The sequence below is a fragment of the Lissotriton vulgaris genome, chromosome 1_1 (genome assembly GCF_964263255.1).
Source record: "Lissotriton vulgaris chromosome 1_1, aLisVul1.2, whole genome shotgun sequence".
Classification (NCBI taxonomy): Eukaryota; Metazoa; Chordata; class Amphibia; order Caudata; family Salamandridae; genus Lissotriton; species Lissotriton vulgaris.
Genome location: NC_141685.1, coordinates 1,491,279,382 through 1,491,302,354, shown reverse-complemented (window position 1 = coordinate 1,491,302,354; position 22,973 = coordinate 1,491,279,382). Strand labels below are relative to the sequence as shown.

Sequence of the window (22,973 nt, the reverse complement as noted above, 5' to 3'; positions counted from 1 at the left end):
TCCCGCAAGGCCTTCGGGGCCATGGCTCGACAGTCTCAACAGTCCCGGGATTGATGGTCGTTCTCCAGGCAGAAGAGGCAGACATCGTGGGGGTCCGCCACCGACATGTTACGGCGGCACGACCCACAAGACTTAAAGCCAGGCATCCCTACGTTCCCTAAGAGACAAGAGAAGGAGACAAAAGTCTCAAAAAGTAGTTAAAAAATGACTGAGGTTTGTGATCAATCCGGATCTGCACTTTCGGCGCAGAAAAAAAAAAAAGAACTGACATCAGCGAGCATGGATGACGCCTAAGTAGTATCAATGACGTCATCCCAGCGCTTACGACGCCAGTGACGGACGCGGAGCAGCACGACGCCACCTACTGACGCGCTGGGGTACTGCTAAGCAAAAACTTTCCGGATCCAGTCTGACGCCTGGGGAATATTCTAAGGTAAGGAATCTATCACTAAGGTGTCTCTTTCAGATTCTTGCAGTTACTCTGGGTAGCCTGGAACAAAGGCAAACACGTCCCTTCTTTCTTCTCAGACCGCAACACAGCTATTCAAGCAGCAGAGCAGTCTTCTGGCAGCAGGGTAGGCCTTCTATACTTTCCACAGGTCCACAATTGTTCTGAAAAGTGGTTCTGGAGGTCCAGTATTTATAGCTAATGCCAGCCATTATGTTTATGTGTGTATGTGTGCGTGTGTGTGGGGGGGAATTCTTTTATGGTCCCCACATCTGGTTCTAAAAGTTATTTTCCTTCCACTTATCAAGGATCCAAACTGTCTGAGTGTGAAAAAAAGCAGGTGTCAGGTTCCTTTGGGTGTACATGAGGGAAGGCCCTTTAAAGTATAAGTGGGGCTGGGTGTCATCCGATCACAATGGTCCACATCTAAGCCACTTTGTGTCACGCTTTTGAAGGAATACTCGAACACCACCAGCTGGGCCATTCACAGTCATGTGACCCAGGACACTGGTAGAAGGCGGAGATGGTTGTTACAAGAAATGCCAATTTTCTAAAAGTGGCATTTTCAGAATTTAACTGAAGATCCGACTTCACCATTAATGAGAATTTTAAATCACAATTAATTTGAGTGTAAACAGCATAGCTATATCTCCTACCAGTCTAAAGGTAGCAATTTTTAAATGTAATTTTTTTTGTTACACCATTTTATTGGGATTTCAGGTAATGTGAAAAGCATGACATTCATACAAATCAGAAGTGTAGACATAGCATGCTGGGTACATGACTGGAATTGAGGCAACATTATATGCAATAAGCGTAAGGATTGAGTTCACAGAATGTCTATGAAGCGTCTTGGGGGACAAGCCGCTCCCAAAGTAGGTGCATCTACTTGGGTGTGTACCCAAAGGAATAATGTTAGGGGGGAGAACTAGTTACTAACATGTTGTACCAAACCAGGGTTAGTGACTGGGTAAGGAGGGGTGGAAGGAGGCGGATGTGTGTCAGTGCTCAAGCCTGTGCTATAGTGTTGGGCAAGGGGGAGTGCTAGATTCCGCTGGAGTGTATCGGCTGCAGTGTATTTGCGCCTAGTGAGGGGGGATCTCAGGAAGGCAGGATGTTGGCAGCCCCTAGGGAGACTGCTCAAAGAGACACCGCGCAAAAGTAGCATCACCCATTCAGGGGAGATGGCACAGCTGCGCATTTTCCTTTGCAGCGCCCCACTTATGTGCGACTCCTATCCAACCCGCCGGGGGGGGGGGTCCTCAGATGCAAAGCACTTTTTAAATGTAATAAGGTAACCTACTGTTAGTCAATGGGAGAGGTAGGCCTTACATCAGTATCAGTGAAAAATGACTTTAGTAGTTTGTCACTGCCAAGACATGTAAAAACCTAAATAGACATGTCCTACATTCTAAATACAAAAATACAATGCATCCTACTTAACGGGCCTCTAGCGACTACCTTAGGAGTGACTTATAAGTATGATAAAGGAAAGTTTAAGCCTAGCAAAAAAAGTTTTATAATGTCAGGTTGAAATGGCAGTTGAAAACTGCACTACAGGTCACAGTGACAGGCTTGAGACATGTTTTAAAAGGCTACTTTAGTGGATGGCACAACGGGTGTTGCGGTCCACTAGTAGTGTTTAATGTACAGACTCCAGCCTGGGTACATGTCGTACCATTTACTGGAGACTTGCAAGTAAATTGAAAGTACCATTCAGGTGTATGCCAATTTTACCATGTTTAGAGGAGAGAGCATAAGCACTTTAGTATGGGTTAGGATGGAAGAAAGGGCCCCATTGGCAAAAAAAATGGGTTCTGTAATAGAAGGCAAAAATGTGGAAGTGACCCTGCAAAAAGGATTAGATCCAACATGCAATATGTAAGGTCATAAGCAGGGTATGATGGGGGCACACGTTAGTTAGTTCACTAAAATATAACTGGTGTATTTCAGTGGTTGTTTTTGTTCTTTTAAAGTTTGCTCAGGCTTTATTCCAACTCCCAACTATAATGTCACTTTGTGTTTTCCCCCAATTTAAAATATATACATTTCTCAAAAATGTAAATTAAGTACAGTCAGCACACAAAGAGTATACTCATCAACCAACAGAACAAGGTTTGTTTCAAAGAGTGAAAAAATAAAGGAAATATACCCTCATAAGAGAGAAAGAGGAGCCTGTTTATATTATGGCAGACAAAAATGGAGGAGTCTCATTTATAATGCCACTACACCAGGCAAAGTGCATTAATCAATGTGCCTACTGTGCGACACAGATGGTCTTGCTGCTCTATTTTTTGCCACTGTCCCGATTGAGTGTACGTTACCAGTATACAGTGTAATCGTAAAAAAGTCTCCTGGTGGCCTCCTAGGTTACATGACGCAGGATGAATGATGAAGTACACCATGACTTCCATGGGCCTCTTACCCTGGCACTTCATCTGTGTTATGCATGCATACCAGCTTCTGCATGGCTAAAAACGGTATCAACCAGCTTACAGCATTTAACAGGGTTGGGCACCAAATTACATACCAGTGATATAGAAAGCTGTCTTCAGGGAATAACTCCTCCGCAACAACAGTAAGTGAATCTGGTCATGCTTTAGTACGTCATGTTTGTAGTTTAGCTAGCCGAAATTTCATCAAGGAATTATTGTGACCTGCTCCTGAATTTTCTATAGCACCTCGACACCGGATCCTGTGGCTTGTTAGCACATTTGTTTCCCCCTCTGGTATTACTATTCTAGTTTCCAACCCTGCAAACACGTTCTCTCTCAAAACGAACTGAGGGAAATGTCTGCCCTCTGCATGGGATTTACCTGTGTCCTGTGCCTACTACACTAATTTTTCATTAGACCACAGCAGAGACTTCCATTCGGCAGACTTCTCATTAATTTGTTGTTTAAGTGTGTGTTCATTCCTTGAGAGTTTGGATCATGTACATGTTTAAAGACCGTTTATCAAAAGGAGGTGTGGGGTGACATTCACAGCCCAATTATAAAGCACTTGTCACCACCACCCGAGTAGTGGGAATAACAAGACTGTGGAGGTGGCTGCAAATGACCCAAAGAGATCACTAGGAAGCCACTTCAATTTAATAACCAGTGGCTGACTGTAGCTTTGGCTTCAGTTGCTACTGAGAAAGAAAGGGCAGCTCAATCGGAATTAGTCACTGGCAAGCGTGTGCCTCATCAAGTAGCAGAAAAACACAATACAGAGAAAACACTTGGCCATTTCGGATCTTGCAAAGTAGTCCAGTATTCATAGACTCAGAATGTGTTGCAAGTCTCCAGTCTTCGTCCGTGGCAGAATATATAGAATAGAATTGCGTTATCCTTGGGAAGGTAGGATTTTTTTTTTTTTACAGACTGAAGAGAACATGCCCTGGTCCTCTGATGGAGGAGCTGGTGCTCTCGGTGTTCACACACATCGGTGATAAGAGACCGAAAAGGGGCAGAGAATACAGTTTTACAACTTAAACAAATTAGCCTTTCAATCTCTTCTGTTACTCTGTTCTAGGAATTTTGAGTGATTACAAATGATCCTGCTTGACCCACGTGTCCACTTTCCACCGGATATCATCTTCCAATGAAGTGACAGGTTTGGAGATTGATCTAATTAAACTTTACTTTCTCCACACCTGTTAGCAATGCAAACTGCATTTTGAGTTATGTTACGAGAAGGTTCACTCGGTCTTGAAATTGATGTACTATGCATGAAAGTTAGCTTGGGTGTTTTTGTTCATTCGTCTTTCAGGTTTACTAATGGGGAAACTAGTGATGTATACAATTTTCCAGGTGTTGTTTTACCTTGGATCTACACTGAATTATTGATCATTTTCAGCACCTTTAGGCTGCTTTGTTTTTTAATACCTAAGGGCATAAGCCAACACAAATATTTGCAAATAATGTATATGATGCATGTTTGAAATATTACTAATTCATGAAAATATTTACATACAAATTGTTTAGAGTACTTTGTATTTTAAACGTCGATGGAAACAGGATTTCCTATACCAGTTAACTAACATCTAATAAGAGCACTGAATAAGTGTCATCATTAAGTCCTGAAAGAGGGAAAAATTAACCTATCATGCAAAGCATGGGTTCAACAATTGAAAATGCATGAACTTAATTCCCATTGGTAGAATAATGACAAATGTGAGGTCGAATTAGATTGTCCTAAAAGTTGTTGTAAGCAACAAACGTATGCTTAGTTAATTCATCAAATCGGTATGGCTTCAGTTGAGGTTTTTATTAGGTCACAGGCTACCAGACAGTGCAGCCGTCTGGTTTGCTAAAGACATTTCGTGCACTTTCAGAAAGTTGGCTTAGGAATGCATTCCACCCGGTGCTTACCATTGGCTTTGTAATTCAATTTTTCTGGCTTTCTATTTGCTGGCTTTATTTGCTTTAGGCTCCACAGATGCAGATTGCCCCTCCCATTGACTAAATCGGGTTTACTATATTCTTCCACAAACTCGCTTTCTCTAAACAGGCCTTTCAATATTTAACTTATCACATATGCTGTGCATTTAAAGATAGAGGTCAAGCTCGCTCTTCCAGGGAGCTTGGTGTTTCCTTTTCTTTCTGCCGATTTCAAAATGAGAGAGTTTAAAGGAAAGTGGAATGCAAATAACTCTCCCCATGGAGCCCGCTTGTGAACATCCTGTTTACCAGGCTGTAAAATAACCCCTAAATAGCACATCATGAAACATGCGGATGCCAGATTTTTTTTCGGTCTTGTTGACTCTGCCACTGCATTGAGGCTGTCACAACAGCTACAGCTGCAGATAATGTTGGAAACGCCAAAATGAAACGATGATCAGACAGAGCATACAACATTGAGAAAAATCAAACAAATGTGCAGCCAGCCACTTTGAAAGACACTCAAACTGACACTATGCCTTTCTGTGGAGAAGGGTGTCCTTCACACAGTTGTGAAAATTGTTAATCTCAAATGCGGTGCCAGGAAAACACGCCATACCCCATAAGCACTTTGCAGTGCGGGTGTATTTGCACCGTTTTTGTTTACACAGTAAGGAATAGAGACAACAGGTTAACTCAGTGTGCAGATGAACTATTTGCCCTTCACATATCTTGCAGAATCATGCAAAGTGTAAGGTAAGTTTTTTATGAAAAACTACTTAGGCAACTGCATAGAATGGGGGCATCAAAGTATAAATACAAGAATCCAGACCACAAATGGAAATAAAATATTTTAATTGTATCAAAAAGAGTAGAAAATGATCTTAAATATATACATTGTGATCACAAATATATACATTGAAATTTTTATATCAGAATTTAATTTAAAAGGACTTAATTGTTGCTATGCGACGTGACAACTCTATCGCTTAGTCATACTTCTTCATTCATCCTTCGCTATTGTCAAACTGTCCTTAGGATTCAGTATTGCATAACTATAATAATGAATTCAAAAATCGGCTGAATGTTCTTATTTATATCTCATGTAGAGGATATGTTCTTCTATATATTCATGTACTTGTGGTGATATTTTTTCTGATAAGGTAACAATATTCTTATAAACTTGTTGGCAGTAAAAAAATCTCGGTTGTTTCATCAACTGTGAGAATTGTTAAAACGAGTTCTCATCTTCATCATGGTTTATTTGATCCCATCACACCAAAAGTGTGAGGTAAGTGCCATGTCCAGCAGTGTGTCAGACCAGGTCTCGTTTGTTGGCCTGTTGGTGATGTTGGGAGCATGACCTTGCTTCACCTCTGTGCATTCACCAGGGCTCTGTGTAGTACACTCCATAGTTGCTTTAACAAGATTATGTGCCTTGGAGAGTAACCCTATTTTATTTGAAAGGGACACGTGTAGTGTGTGCCCTCTTGGATGCACGACTGGAATATGATTTTCAGCCCGTTTATGGGGTTCACCAGAAGCGCCGAAGGTCAATTGGAGGGGATGGAAGAGGGTGGTTGTGAAAGTGCTGAAGTAAAGGTCGCTATTTTAGGTCTGCAGAGAAAATAGTACTGTATTGTTGAATCACTTTTAAACTCGTAGGAGTTCAGAGGCCTGCCTATTCCAGGGAGAGGGAGTTAACAACAATGCACAACATCTTACCAATTCATGCTAAGTGCCATCTCACAGAAAGGAGAGATTGACTGCTGTGAACACCCACGACAAAGCGAACACACGTGTTGCATTATAGAAACTGTGAATGGAGCCTTTTGTTTTTTCTTTTAAACAAACATCCCCGTGCGCTCTCTAATTTTAGATATGAAGAGGAAAATGTTCTTCGTTATATTAAATGTTTTCTGAAGAACGTTTGCTCCGGTCTCTAGCCGAATGGTGGAGTGCAAAACCCACTCTTGTGACCCAAAATGAAACAATGCCTTCAACTTTAAATTGCTGCAGAACTCACTTTAAATGGCTGCTTCATGCTGTCCACACCAGTGCTATCCAACATTGGTCCACAGCAGAATGGTCCTTGCCAGATTTAAACCATAGCCACAGACTTTGGAAACCTTTGCCTCTGAAGGTTAATGTTATTTGAATTTATCATTTGTATATCGTGAAATGCGGCCGTGAATTTCCCCTCTTGGGCCAATGTTGGGTTTCTCTGCTCTTTACCTACTCGAAGTTCATACTGCACGTGCAGAAGGACGAATAGTTAACTATGGTAGCTAGCACAACTGGAAATTTGAGTGCCAAGATCATAACATTCACAAACAGGCATTGGCAAAGTCAGTAGGTCGCACCATTGAGACTTTTGGCTCGGACATTGCATTTTTGTTCATGTTGTACAGCATGGGAATTGGCAACTTTGGTAATGATTTGTAGCCATGCTGTATGTAGTGTGGCTGCTGTGAAGCATGGCTAAACAGAATGATTGAAAAAAGTACTAAAATGAATCCAGAGCTACTGCACTTAAAAAAAAAGTGCATTAGCCCTGGCTGTGTCATAGTGCGTTTTTAAATTAGTTTTAACCACACTGCAAATCATATGCACTGCTGTAGTGCATGGCTACAAAACATTGGCAAAACCAATAGCCCTCATATGCAAGACCTATTGGATTTGCCAATGCTGGTCTAGTGGGACGTTTATTAGTAGTTATATATCGACAAATTAATGGATTTCTTATTAGAACATTGGAATGTTGGGAGCTCCATTGAAAACAATGGAGTGCTCCGGGCTTATAATGCCTGGTATAAGCCTGGAGCTCCAACATTCCAATTTTTCTTTGTTCACAGCTCTGGCTGTGAACGAAGGCTTCAGGGAGCCTGAGGGGATTCCAATCCCCTCACGCTCCCAAAAGGCTTAGTTTGTTTTGTTAGAACATTCTGTCCTCCAGCGACAGAATGTTCTAATAGCCTTATAGCCCTTCGTAGGTGGGCTATACTGCTATTAAAGTCCCTCTCCCTTGTTAAAGACCCTCGCCTTCGGCTCGCGGCCTTTAACGCTGGAGAGGGCCTTTAATAGCCGGTATAGCCCTCTATGGCGGGCTATAAGGCTATATTATTTAATACTTATTTTTCTAGAAAGATATATAATGCTTTATATTCTTCATAATAAAAATAGGAAATTGACTAGACTAACAAGCTCTTAGCCAATTCCAAAAGAGTACAATTTGTTTATTTCTGTAAACTACATAAGAGATCTTTCTCTTCAGAGCGTGGGGGGGGGGGGGGGGGGTGTTTAGATTTTATCCCCAGAGGTATTCAGTGGGAGAACATGGTAGCACCTTACACCACAAACGTAGCTTGCCGTCATATTTGCTACAGAGATTTCAAAACAGTATCAATAGTTTGCTAATTACAGTATCACTCGTTGTAGATGAAAAATTGATATCCAATTTAAATGAGGTTCAAAATATGCTGAGAACCCTTGAGACATGGTAGTCTGTGCTGCATTCTCCATTCGGAATTTATCTTCTGTGACAGAACTTTGATTTAAGTCTAGGTGAATGGCGGAATGGGGTACATCAAGTTAATCTATTACATGGTCAAATCCGTTGATAACATTGTATCCCTCTTTAATTTGTTCACCTTGTAGTCCCACTAAAGAATAGAGGGAAGGCAGAAAGTGAAATAAGCTGCAGTTTCCCTGGAGACCACCCCTTCCAATGAAAAGCCAATGGCAGCAAAACTGTTGCCTCCAGTGTTGTAGAATAATTTGTATTATTGCTTGGACAATTAAATGAAGGAAGCAAGGAGGATCCTTAGTTGATATTATACTTTGCAAGTGGAAAAGAAGAAAGTAAGGTGTGAAGGATGCGCAGCGAATAGTGTGAAGACCACCAATGTGGAGAGAACCGGTATGTGGTAAAAATTTGGATTTTCACAATCATTTTGCAAATGGTTGCACCATCCGGCTGCTAGAGAGCAAGAGATTTGAGAGTGCCAGTCCAAGAAAGACATCATGGAAGAGAACTAAAACCACCAAATGTGTGATTTTGCTAACATTTTCACAAGACACTTACCTCCTGCCTTTAAGAGTGAAGCACAATTCCTATTATCCCTCAGATGACATATCAGTCATTAATCTCCAGGTCCACGTGGCATTCACAGTATATGAAATTGCTTTTGCTTTTGTTAGCCAAGGCCAATATGTGCAGTATGACCCTTTGTTTTGTTTCCTTTCACATGTATGGCTCTTGTGATGCCTGCTAAGAAGCTTTAAAATCCCCTTCATCCAATCCTTTGGATCTATGGGCCTTATGTATGAACACATTTTTCCATTGACACAGAATGGGTAAAACCCTTTCATTCATATGGCCCAAATTCTCTTACCATGGTTTTACCCAAACTCACCCATCAACCACAAGAGGCAGGGGAAGAGTGGTGGGGGAAATCAATAGATCCGTAAACTCCTTTCAGTATTATGCCTAGACTGTTTCTTCTGGGTTCTTCAATGAATTTGTAAACTTAATAGACCATATTTAACCACTCAATCAACTTTCTAAATCTCGACTGCTTCCTCCCGTCAGACTCTGCAGTCATGGGGCCTTCATTGAGATTTTTTTGAGTAATTGTGTCTTACTCCCAATAAGAGTTCATATTGAATTTATAGCAGCAAAATAAATATACTTGTGGAAAAAATACACCTATGCGAATTAGACCCATGGTGCTTCCACAGAATCCAAAAATCTTATACTGGACATTCCACTTTCGCCTCACATTACTTTTTTCCCTGACCTATTCAGACAAGAATATGCTTTACAACTACAAAAGACGGTTTCTCATCTTAGGTCAGTGTTCTTTTTGTAGCTTCACACCAACGCTTGTTGACACAGCCATTAAATAACTGGCCTTTTCTGCCTTTACAATCGGTCTTGGAGTCCTGCAGGGCTCGGTACACCACTTTCTTCCACACCGTAACTCAACTGAAGTGGCGGTTTATAAATCATTCCCTCTTGAGAAATAATTTTCAACAAAAGTTTTTCATATTTATGTTGGTGTGTGCTCGTTGAGAACAGTTGCACAAACAGACAAGTACGCAAAGATTTTTTTTTTTAAAGGTCTAGTAAATAACCTCAACTAGGGAGATACGTTTTCCAGAATATTCAGTCTATAAGAGCTGCAATTTTACTATAGTAATTTATTGTGTAAAAACAGAATGTTTGCAGGAATACATCTTAACATAGTTACTTTTATACGAGAGTCACAAATAAACTTACAAATCATTAAACTTCTCCAGTGTCATGTCGGGAGTGAATACATCCAATATTCCAATAACCTAAAAAAAAAAGCAAAAAATGGTTACCATTTTTTCTTAGACAAAGTCAAAAACATTATTGACATCCTTGCAAGTAGGTGCTAATTAGTACAACCTTATTTACGTGACCCGGTACACGCAATTGTGAAGGGCAGAGTCATCACATGCTACCTGTAGAGTGCCCATGCCTGGTCTAATGAACTGCTTTACCAATGCAGAGACCTTAGCTAAAGGCTCTCCTGCTGATGAAGTAATTCCGACAGACTCCTGTGGCCAAGTGCAGCAGTATTGTGTCTTCTAAGAGCTATGCAAAGCATCACGGTCACCATTCACAGCTCAGAGAGAAGGGGCCAACTAGCCTCATTAATTCTGGCACTGTTCTGCAAGCAAGAGAAAGGTAGGAGAGTCCTGTAGCACTAAAAGAAAGGAGCATGAAAAAAAGAAGAAAATGAAAAATATCATGTCCTTGTCTAGACAGGTTATTAAACAAGGAGAGGACTACACACTGGCTGTAGTGACGGAGAATGTATCCAGCCTAAAAGGGATAGATTTGGCAGATCACCCCAAGATTCATGCATTTTCCCATACTAAATGATATATTGAGTTAGCAAAAACCATGTAACTAGATATTTCAGGCAAATACCAGGACATCTTCACTAGAGAAGCTGAACCATTACCAAGCATGATGAAATTTGTTGTGGAGCTCTTATCGTGTGCTACCTCTTGCATCATTAGCTGGTGGTGGGCATGTCAGAGATCACGCAGCTCCGTTCTTGTTAACATCTACTACTTCAGGGTTCTGCAATGCATAATTGTTTAAGGATATATGAAGTCATTAACTTTCTTTTTAAAGCCCAACTATATTGCTGGTCATGTTGGAGCTCTCTGGAAGCAGCAGCACTCTGGGAAGCTGCATATTGTTAGAATCTAAAATTGTTGGATAGCTTCCAATAAACCAGAAATCTTGGTCCTTTTAACAGATCTACCAATCCTACCTCTCAAATCTCCTGAAAGGTCAATAATAAGCTGTGGTCTGTGGTCCTAGGTACTGAAAGCTATACTCGTCAAAGGACGAGTAGCAGAGTCACAAAAATTGATGTGAGCCGTTTGATCAATCTAAAGTAGGATGCATTTAACTGTGTGTCCTATTGTGCATAGTAGCTAGGCCTCACCAAGTAGCAAAGAATGTAATTACTTGGGGCACCCACATTTGTTGTGATACCCAGGTAGGTGATCCGTCAGCAGTAGACTCATAAGGGAAAAAATGACTTCATCCGAATGAGTCACAAGAAAATTTAAGGAGCCCCACTTACTTTTAGAGCTCAGTCTCTTCCCTCAAGCAGTACAGAAAGACACTGCCAGGCCCTTCGCAATTGCTTACTCTGGGAGTGATAGTAACAATGCCTTTAAATATCAAATGCTCCAAGAATATAGATGGCAAATGCATGCAAAGGATGGGTGGATATTGGTCAAATCAACAACATTAATCCATCCATAGAGGAATTCAGTAAGTGAATGGCATAATTTCAAGGAGGAACTGGTGTGTCTTTTGATGGATCTTGGTAACGGTCAAACAAGCTTGTCCTTAGTAGACAAACGTCCAAGTATTTAAAACTTGCAACTTATGAGTAATTGACAGTCTGGCATATTCATGAGTAATGCTGGTTTAATAGCTTTAAGCTTATGCACAGACGTGTGCAAAATCATTTAGCTCCCTTTTTCAATCCCAGTGATTTACGCCCCTCTGGATTGTATGACTATTACATCATATAGTATTGTCAACAAAAAGATAACAAAAATTTAGCTTACTACCATATGGGTGGCACAATCATATTTCAGAATGGGAAGTAACTGTTACATGATCTCAAACTACAAATTCTCCATAATAAAATATATGTATTTTCCATGTACCTTTGGTTTTCACTCATAATTCCCACATCATTCTATCCAGAACATCGCTGCCCCACAATACACTTCATTAGCTGTATATTTAACTGCATTTATCTCAACTAGCGTAGAATAGTTTGTCAGTGTTAAGGTTCAGTGTTGGTTACTTTGAAAATGTCATCTTATTTCACCACAAAGAGAATGACATGTTAATGGGCCCCACGCTGCTGAAGTTGACTCTTAAGGTTAAACTCTAGACTTTATCGCATTGGGAATAATGTGGGCCACATCTGAAAGTCTGAATGTCGCCTCCATATCAAATGGGTAATAATGAGTCCCACTAAAAGGGAAAAAGGTACTCTAGGATGGAGCCTGGGACAATGCTAGACCTTAGAAAACTGTGGATATTATTTAGTGCGTCGTTTTAAAAAAAGCCAGAATTTGGCAATCCGTTTTTGCAGTTACAATGTGTATTTAGATTCTTGTGCTTGTGCACGCCTTACACCTAAGCCCTCTGAACCACCCAACCCTCCCCTACCCCATTTCCCTCCACCTCCCCCAAAGAGGCCGGGACTGCTCGATCTGTGCTACCACAGAGTCAAGTGCTGAATGGGTAATGCCTGAACTAGTTGCTCAGGACCCATACTATTGCCTTAAATCACAGTAGGTCAGGCCCCATGACTTCAGGAGTAATAGGCTACAAACCCCACGTTTGAGCCCAGTATCCCCTGCTTGCCATGTGGCCCTCTGAAACTGGTTCTGACAAGGACTTTCCCACTACATGTCCCAGGTTAGTTGCCTGAATCTCTGTTTCCACGAGTCACAGTCTGGACTTTACTGTGGAGATGTATCGCAGAGAGGACCGGTGATCTAATAGCAGTCCACTTGAACAAAAGTAGCCACCAGCAACCAGCTTGGTTTAGTGTTAGCGGTGACAGAAGCTTCAGCCATTGCTATTTGTAGAACATTAGCATCTGTGGTTCCAGAATCCCGACAACCACGCCCAGACCACAGAACAAGGCCTTTAACCAGAGGTTGAAGACCCTGTGTCTCAGCTGAGCTTTGTCTCAATTTCCCATGGATTGGGTCACTCCTCTTTTTTTGTCAAATCTGTTTTTATTGTTATTTTGGAGTTACTCTTTACAGTACAAACATTGCTCATAAAGCTTAATGGGGGATTGGGTCACTCATCTTGACAGATGCAGTCCAGCATTTTGTGCAGGCACGTAGACCTTTCTCCTCTTCAGAGGTCAAACGTCAAAGTGATTCCACTGTCTCTTGTCTGAAAAATCAAAAGCCATCTAGACAAAGGTTCCACTCCTGGCGCTTGTAGTCTTCTTTCTCATGGTGGTGCACATAGATCCTCAGAGTCGAGTTGGCACATTGAACAAAGTAGTGGCTGAAGGACAACAGTATTTCTCTTCCACTGATGGCTACAGAGGGACTGTCAAAGACCAGCAGATTGACTGGAATTCTGTATGTTTTTGGGAATCCTAGGATTGTGAAGAAGCATCTTTCAGTTGTTATCTAGTTTTTGCAGATTTAATGCCCAGCTATCCAGAGTGAAAGCATGTCAGGCTGCCTCTGGTGAGATGTGTAATCTGGGAGATCCCGCTGTCAGGGATTGTGGTCACAACACAGGAAACTGGAAACAGGGAAAAAGGATTTCACTCTGAAAGGGGAATCCTGCTGTGAAAAAAAATCTGTTTGCAACTTCCACCAGCCACTAGGTACACCGGATACATGGAAGTAGAGAGTCAATTGTATATGTGCAGGCTGCAGTGACCGAAATGGAGATAGTCAGCCCACCACAAAGGAGAACGGCATCCAATGCAACACACACATGTGGGGTCCAATGGTCTCCAGCACTCATGAATGAATCTAGGTGTACAGACAAACCCCACACAGTGTAGTGGCATCTGTCGTACAGGTGCTGGATTTTCATCCTAAATGAGTCTTCACTTGTGGGGGCGGGGATGACTGAACAGACTGTATCCTCGTGAGAATCAGAGAGGAATTTCCTCACTGGTGTACACATGAAATTTCCCTGCCTATGAACACCTGACCACCATCGCAAGTCTCCAGAGTATCAAGGGCAGTTTCCACTTTTGCACAAAGAAGGATGCACTTTCGATGTCTTCCAGAGATCAGCTCCTATCTTTAGAAAAACAGTAAATGGGAGTACTTCCAGTGAGCTCCTATGATAGTCAAGTTCACTCAGGGAAAATCAAAAAATTAGCTTGCCATACAAGGGCAGAGCAACATAGTTTCACTAAGCCAGGGAGGGACACTTTGCCCAAACGTATGTATGTCTATATTATTTCTAAAGGAGTAAACATAGCCAAAAGGCAGGGCAGTGATGTACATAGTCAATGGCAAGCTTAATGTCAGAAAGTAATAGGACATGAAACAGAGTTGTGGAACGTTAATGCACTGTGATGCAGTATTCATTAAAGAGGTGGGTCTTCAACACTTTCATAAATTGGAGCAATGCGGAGGCTGCGGGTGTGCCGAGAACAACCCGACCCGAGATGGTAAGCTTGTCTGCAAGATAAGCAGAGGTACTGGTTGTGATGGCTTTGTAAATGATACCATTGCTATTGAAGGAGTTACAACACTAGCAGCTGGGGGCAACGAAGAAAATAATGCATCTATTACAGAACTGACGGAGACAACCGACGATCAGAATGTTCCTGAACACAGTGAAGGGCAAGAGACTGTCCCTACCCCTGAGAGATCTGACACCACGATCACAGAGGTAAGCCAAGCACCTCACTCTGCTTCTGCTCCCTATGATAGATCAGTTATGCACCAACAGGGGGCTAGCGGTATCTCCTCCAGTGCAATAGAGATTTCAGACCCCCCAGAGGTGCAAGCAAAAACTCCTGATGATACTACTGGGTCTGCTGGGTCGATTAACGCCCCCACCTGTAGTGACAGCAATAACAATATCAACCATACTCCTGAATCGAACATGGAGCCAAATATGGAGATGTTGATAAATACTACTTCTTTGAATATGACTCCTGATTTAAACACAGACTTAAATACAGACTTACAACACTGGGCTAATAAGACACAATTAATGGCTAAGGAGAAAGAGGCTGCAGAGGCTGTAAAATTAAATAGCAATGAAGAGGCAATAAAAGCTAATACGGCGATAAATGATCACCCCATAGACTCTATTGAGGCTCTGGAAGCAGATAAAGCTATAACAGATTTTTACTCCTTCTCAGAGGACATTAGCTGGTCAGGTGATACAGAGGATGAGATTGATGAAGTAGACTAAGTTGAGAATGATACAGACTCCAATATAAGCACAGAATCAGATCTTAACCCCCCAAAAGAGCAACGCGATAGGAGGAGAACTATACTTAAAAAGAAAAAGGGTGGACACCATGGAGCTAATGAATTATCATGGGATTATACCCCGACCGTCTTGACCCTAAATCAGAATCAGAATCTTATTGCAAAATCTCAAGCATCATCCTCAGATCAAGCCCCAAATAGAGAGCAGTCTGATCCATCGGGGGCTACACTGACACAAGTTATGGAAACAGTTTTACAAGCCATAGCATCTCACCGGGAGGAGACCTCAAAAGACAGCCGTAAAGCCCGAGCAGCACTACAGAAGGCTCAAGGTGTAGTTCGTAAGCTTTCCAAGACAATGGGCGCCTTCACAGAAAGATTAAATGACATAGAAGACCGGATTGTAGTAAACGAAACAGAAGCTGCTACCACAAATGAGCGAGTTGAAGCACATGAAGCACAGTTCCAGGATACAAGATGGAAACTAGAAGATTATGAAAATAGACTTCGCAGAAATAACCTGCGCGTTCTTGGTGTGCCAGAAAAAGCAGAGGGTGAAGACTGTCGTTCCTTTATCATACAGCTCTTTCGTGATACCCTTCCCGAACTTACCACCTGGGACTGGAGTTATGAGGTACAGCGAGCGCATAGGATCCCCCTGTCTCTAAAACCTACGGCGCCCGTAGGCAAGTACCCACGAGCAATCCTAGTTTACTTTGGGAACTTTTTGCTTTGACAAGCTATATCAGAAAAAGTCACACCGGATAAACATCGCAGCAAGGATTCTATATCCTATTTTGTACGTCCTGACTTTTGCATTGTACAGTTGAAAGGAGATGGCGACTCAGACAGCTTATCAAGCCTTTTCAAGAAAAGAAAGCTGTAGTATACTTGAACAATCCAGCTAAACTAAAAGTAATTTATGAGGGTCAAACAAAATTTTTCACATCTGAGATCAAGGCTAAAGTATACCTAGAGAGCTTATGATAGATCCTTAAACAATACATTAAGTTCTATTAGCCAATGATGTAAAGAATCATTTGATTTCCTTATTTTTGAGTAAATTCAAGGAACCATTTATGAATTGGTATACAATACTATGTTTTCTCTTCTTTTTCTTCTGTTATGCTATGCTACTCCTTTTTTTTGTTTTTTTTTGCTTTGCTCTTTTTTTATATACTCTGGATTGCATGCTTCGCTGATGCTGGTCAGACTATGCTAATCCATCACTATAGACTCTTATGGAGTCTTGTTGCCTTTTTTGGGGTGTTGGGGGGTGCAAGGGGGGTGGGTTCAGGGGAGGGTGTTGGGTGGGAATCAGGGTAGACAGGGAGGGGGGGGGAAAGCATTGTAAAATGAGCAGGTTCGAGATTACTAAAGGAATATTGAGGAATAACACAACATTATGCATGTTTCATGAATACCGTCTAAAACATAAAACAACTAAATGGGGAAGTTAAAATTAGGATGCTGAAATGTGGCAGGTCCCAACGAAAAAGTAAAGAGGGCTCAATTTACTCAACTAATGGTTCATAGCTCATGGGACATTATTTGTATACATGAAACTCATATTCCTATAGGAGAGATAAGTCAAATAAAAATTCCAGGTTTTAACTTATTGGTCACAACTACACAAACCTCGAAAACTAGAGGAGTCACAATTCTAGCGAGAACAAGACTGGGTACCTCAACACGTAAAAAAGCCGACACCCATGGCAGATGGGCCATTGTTCAACTAGATATAGGCATTACTATCTGTTCTATCTACGGTCCTAATCTTGATGATCCTGCATTATTCATCGAGCTAGAATTAGAATTAGCATCATGGACATGCACTTTAATTCTTTGTGGCGACCTTAACTTAACATTTAATCAACTACAATGCCATCAAAATCAACACAAATATACAGGTCGAAAACCGAGAGTATTCAGGGCAGTACAAAACCTGATCCGTAGCTATAATCTTCGAGACATATGGTCTTTAAAAAACAGAAGAGACCCTGGATACACTTACTTTTCGTATCCTCATAGAAAATATGTACGTATAGATTATATATTTACAACCATGGATATTGCCCTGAATGCTCTTATCTTTAAAGCCCCCAAGACAATATCAGATCATAACTCTCTCTATATAACATTTGAGGCTCCTGGATATAACCGGGTTTATCCACAATGGACATTTGACCGAAAACTTCTGGTTAATCAAGAATACATAACACAAATCACACAATGGTCCAAAGAATTCTTCGATATTAATCAATATAGTGCTTCACGGATGATTGTATGGGATAGTTTCAAGGCCGCATTAAGGGGTGAGACTGCCACTTTTGTTGCTAGTTGTAAAAAAGAACGTGAAAAAAGATATACCCGACTAACAAATAGACTTATAAATTTAGAACACCTACATGCTAACCAACTACATCATGGTATTCAAGCTGATGATACTCTGAGGAAGATCTTAGTACTTAAAGCCGAGATTAATAATGATTTAACTCAAAAAGCAGCTGAAACTCTCCAAGCAAATCGAAACAAAATCTATGAGACAGGAGAAAATGTAGGGAGACATCTTGCCCTCAGAACTCGGCAGACTCAATCTCGCAACTTCATACAAGGTATTGATTACGGCGGGCAGAAATATACCACCCAGGAGGATATAGCCATATGCTTTCATGATTATTATCAAAAACTGTATCATAATGAAGATAAGCGATCGATCGATGATACCAAAGAGTTTTTAGTCAACTGGCTCAGAGAGACAAACATGGCAAAAACCATAGATGAAGATACAAAGAAAGAGCTTGATAAAGAAATCTCCAGAACAGAAGTAGAGTTAGCTTTAGCTGAATTAGCCGTGGGGAAAGCAGCGGGACCAGACAAGATACCCCTAGACCTTTATAAAATACTGGGTAACTTAATTATCCCATTCTTGCATGATCTCTTTTTAGGGATTCAGTGGCATGGAAAACCCCCTGAATCGTGGAAGCAAACCAATATAGCTATTTTCAGGAAAAAAGATAAACCACCTGAACTAACAACATCATATCGGCCAATCTCATTGATCAATTCAGATTCCAAAACATATGCCAAAATCTTTGCTAACCGCCTGAGCAAGATCGTCGAACATCTAGTCTCTCCCTGGCAACACGGTTTTATACCAGGCAAGAGCACCACAGATCATACACGCAGAGTAATTTCCCTCTTTGACATCATGGAAGTAGAGGGGGGTCAGATGTCGATGATCTTGTTAGATGCCGAGAAGGCCTTTGACCGGGTTTCCTGGCAGTTTCTCTGGGAAAAATTTGCCATTAATAATATCGGCCCGGTCTTCATAAAATCAATAAAAGCCCTTTATGTTGATCCCAAAGCAAGAATTATGACTGGTGGTTGCGAATCTGAAAATATAAATATCCAGAGAGGCACGCGACAAGGTTGCCCGTGCTCTCCATTATTATTCGCACTATATATCAATCCCCTAATTATCAAACTATTAACATCACCGGTGATAACACCAATTAAAGTTGGCATCTACAACACTAAAGTCCTAGCCTATGCCGATGACGTGGCGGTTGTAACAACTAACCCTACGGAGGCCATAATCGAAATAGAAGAAACCACCAAATCTTTTGGGCTTTATTCTGGATACTCTCTAAACCAAGATAAAACTATGGTTATATGTACCGAGAATACACCTTTTATAAGCCAATACAGAGTCAAAAATGCAAAATACCTAGGAGTGAATATCTCGTCAAAAACTAGTGAAATTAATCTACTAAATTACGATCCTCTAATTAAAAAAATAAAGGCAGATCTACTCAGAGTAAACAATCTTCATCTCTCCATAATTGCAGAAGTAACTATGTCAAAATTACAGTATTCCCAAAGATTCTATATTTGTTTCGAGCAATTCCCCTTTTAATTAACAACACTACTATGAAAACGCTAGACCAAGCAATATCCTCGTTTATCTGGAATTATGGGAAGATAAGAAGAGCCCTACCTAAGTTAGTATTACCACTCTCCAAAGGTGGTCTAGCGGTCCCAAATTTAACATATTATTTATGGGCAACCATCTTACAGCAAATGATGTTCCTGCTTACACCCAGCTCCAATAATTACAACGATTTACAACAACCCATACCATCTATTTATGAATTAACGCTGGGCAGTAAAGCCAGAGGTCTGCTATTAAGACAAATAGAACCTTCCTATTTTAAAAAGATTAAATTCAAAATTATTACAGATGCCTTTAAAATCTGGACTAGAACCATTAAAACACTGACAATTTCCAAATACACCAAATATACACCTTTATGGTATAGCTCAGTAATACCCCACTACCTTAACGACAATATAACCAAACGTTGGGAGAATTTAGGTCTAATAACTATTGGCGACTTCTTAAATAAAGATGGTAAAACAACATTTGACGAATTATATCCCAAATATCATATCTATTCTACAGATTACCTAAAATGTATTCAAATTTATACATCCCTTAGACAAAATATTTCAAATATAGACTTAAAATCCATACCACTCATAGATCTTATACAAAAACAATCAACCAGAATAAGCAATATATATGACATTCTCTTGAGCAATCACCCCGATGACCTCGAATCTATAGAAACTAACTGGGCCAACAAATTGAATAACCCCAATGTCGACATAGATATGTCCTTACAATTATCTTCTAAAGTCTTATTAGCTAGTAACCTAAAGGCCCAAATTTACAAAACTATATATAACTTATATTACACACCCTCCAAACTGTTTACTTGGGGTAAGATTGCTCATGATAAATGCCCCAGATGTACACTTGGACCTGCAAATTTGATACATATGTTCTCTGATTGCCCCAAATTAGAACAAATTAAGAAAAGCATTATAAAATACTGGGCTGAGATTTTTGGCCATGAAATAAGAACATCAACAACTCTGTTTCTGCTAGGATGTGATAATTCTCTAGATCTTAGTAACCTAGAAATTCCTATTACTTACATAGGTACTGCTATCTATAGAATTATCTTAGCTACTAGATGGAAAGACTCTGAGGCTCCAGCTTTTCAGGGATGGCTCAATAGACTACTAGCAATATACAAACAAGAAGTAGCCATCTATAGAACCAGAGGGAAAAAATCTCGATTAGATGGGGAACTAATTTGGTCACCAATAGCCAATTGGTATGAGCAGCAAAGGGATTAAAAATTAGCTTAAGTTAATATAATGCTTGTAAAAAGAAGAATCTTAGTTTAAGGTTCTACTTCATCTTAAAGATTTTGGTTTTCGAAATTTGAGTTCTAAAGATGTATCTAGTTACTATGTTATGGTCTTAATGACTTGAAAATTGAATGTACTTTATGCTGATTTTATTACATGTCTGCTATCTTGAATCCTGCAATCTTTTCACTTTCTTTCATGTATAATATAATATCATATTTTTGTATAGTCATGTATTTTTATTTGTATTTCTCGAATCTGCTCAATAAAAAGTTTTTAAAAAAAATAAAGTAAATGATACAGCTAGTTTTGAAGATGGTGTGGGCTGGCAAAGGTGTCAATGGGGTTCCTTGGGGATGGTGGGATTATGTTTAATCAGGCCCTGGATGAGACGTGCTGCTACGTGTATGGTGCCCCGAAGGGATGCCAGTGTAGAATATAGGAGGCCAAGGGGTAGGCCATTACTACCATCCAGAGATATGGGCTTAGAAGAAATGGTTTGAATTCCTTTAGAGAGAGCTGGTACCAGGCCGTATTTGTGTTTTTGGTAATGTGATCCTTAAGGGAAAGGTTGGTGTCAGGGTGTATCCAGGAGATTTGGCCTTTAGTGAGAGTTGGAGTTCGAAGCAGGTTACGGGTCATGTCACTGAGCGACGTTTGTACCAAATCTAGTTGTTTGTTATTAAGAAATAATAGAGGGGGCGTGGCCGAGCGCAAAGCGAGATGGCCGCCTAGTTTGTGAGCTCCGCTCGCCACGGCATTAATCCTTTCACTATCCTGCCTTCCCCCGCTTGCACAAGCTCGGGGCCGACCTGCTACGGCGTCGGAAGACTTGAGGATTGGTTTGCTGCAACTCCGGAGTCTGGATGGGTCCGGCAGCCCTCCTTCCTGCTCCTCTCCGCCTGGACCGAGACTGAGCCCGTCCGCTGTCCGAGGGGCCGGAGGTTGATGCCGGTGGCTGAGTTCACTCGATGACGCGGCTCTGCAGGCCGGGACGCCCGTCGCTCGGAATCGCGGCGAGGCAGCATCTGAACTGCTCAGGCGGCTGTGCTTGACTAGCGCTGCCAAGGATACGGCCGCACTTGGAGACTTCGAGTCATCGGCCAGTAAGACTGTTCCTTTGTTCTTGGGCTGCTTGTTTGGGCCGGCTGGACGGGCGGAGGGTCGCCATTTTGGATCGGGTGTAATGCTGCAAACACTCGTGGACTTGGGGTAGACCTGTGTTTCTTTTGCGGACCCCAGTGACATGGATATCGGCAATCTGGTACGCGGCTGGCGGGACTGTCCACGGTGATGTGACCTCAGACAGCGCAGCGCGACCACTGCATGCGCTTCCTATCAGGCTCCCACGGACAGAGTGACCTGCTTGCGGCCACAGCGAAATGGCGGATCGCTAGTGATAGCTCAGTGTGGTGGCCACCCGTTTGTTGTTTCTAATACTAGCTCCGTGACCAGGTGCACCTGTGTGAACTGCTGGCGCAGGCTGTGGCAGACACTATACTGATTGCAAGAGAGTTTGTGCCGGCCATGCGAGATGGAACCCACGGTTCGGGACGTTATTGCTGCCCTGGGCTCCCTCCGCCTTGCCTGGGTGGGGGAGGCCAGGAAACTCGGGCGGAAGCTGGACGCCATTCTTGCTCCACCGACTGATGAGGGCTTCGACGGTTCGAGGCAGAGTGTTGCTGCTAGTGACTCCCCACTGGCGCTGGATGTGACTGTCGTATACCTACAGATGGCTCAGCGGGGGGACCTGCCTCGTGTTGGGGACGAGTTGAAATCGACTGACTGTGTGCATGCGACAATGGGGCCTGACGCCGGCAAGCGGATAGTTTGCCTTCTTGACACTGTTCCTTTGCCCATCCACTTCCAGCTGCTAGTACTGTGTCGCGATTTGGGAGATCGGCCCGGTACCTTCCTGCTGCGCCTACGTATCTGGAATTGCCGGCTTCTAGTTTCCCCAAAAGTTGGTTCTGATTTGTTTGCCCGGCTACTCTGCCTGTCTGAGGTTGTACTGCGTTGCTAACTATCAGTGGCCGCGTATTGATGGCAGGGTCAAGATGGGCCAGGGGTGAACTTTTCTTCATTGGTTTGCAGGATGGATACCCGGATTGATATTGAGCTGTGGACGCTTTTCTGAACTGTGATATGACGCCTTTACTGTTTTTTGACTTGTGGGTCTATTTGTGCTCGGACCTGGGCTACTGGGTGTGAGTGGGGGGAGGGTGGGGATTTGGTATTAATGACTTTCCCCCGTTTCTTCCCTTTCATTGGGACATTTTTGGGGTGACCGGCACGTTAGTTGGGGGGTGGGCCGTAGCCTCTTCGACGTGCAGGGCGGGGGGTTGGTGAGGTGGGATCTTGGGTTTCTCTATTCTTTGTTCTATGGCCCTATCTTGCCTACGTCTTTCTTTCTACATTTCAGG

The 22,973-nt window shown here is 41.9% G+C and overlaps 1 protein-coding gene across 1 annotated transcript in view; it reads right to left on the bottom strand.

Moving 5' to 3' along the window:
• Positions 1 to 22,973, bottom strand: part of MAPK12 (mitogen-activated protein kinase 12) — a 431,974-nt gene that overhangs the window by 326,234 nt on the left and 82,767 nt on the right. The window contains exon 3 of the mRNA XM_086967390.1: positions 10,094 to 10,152. Within this exon, the coding sequence (XP_086823516.1) occupies positions 10,094 to 10,152 (59 nt within the window). The remainder of the gene's footprint in view (positions 1 to 10,093; positions 10,153 to 22,973) is intronic.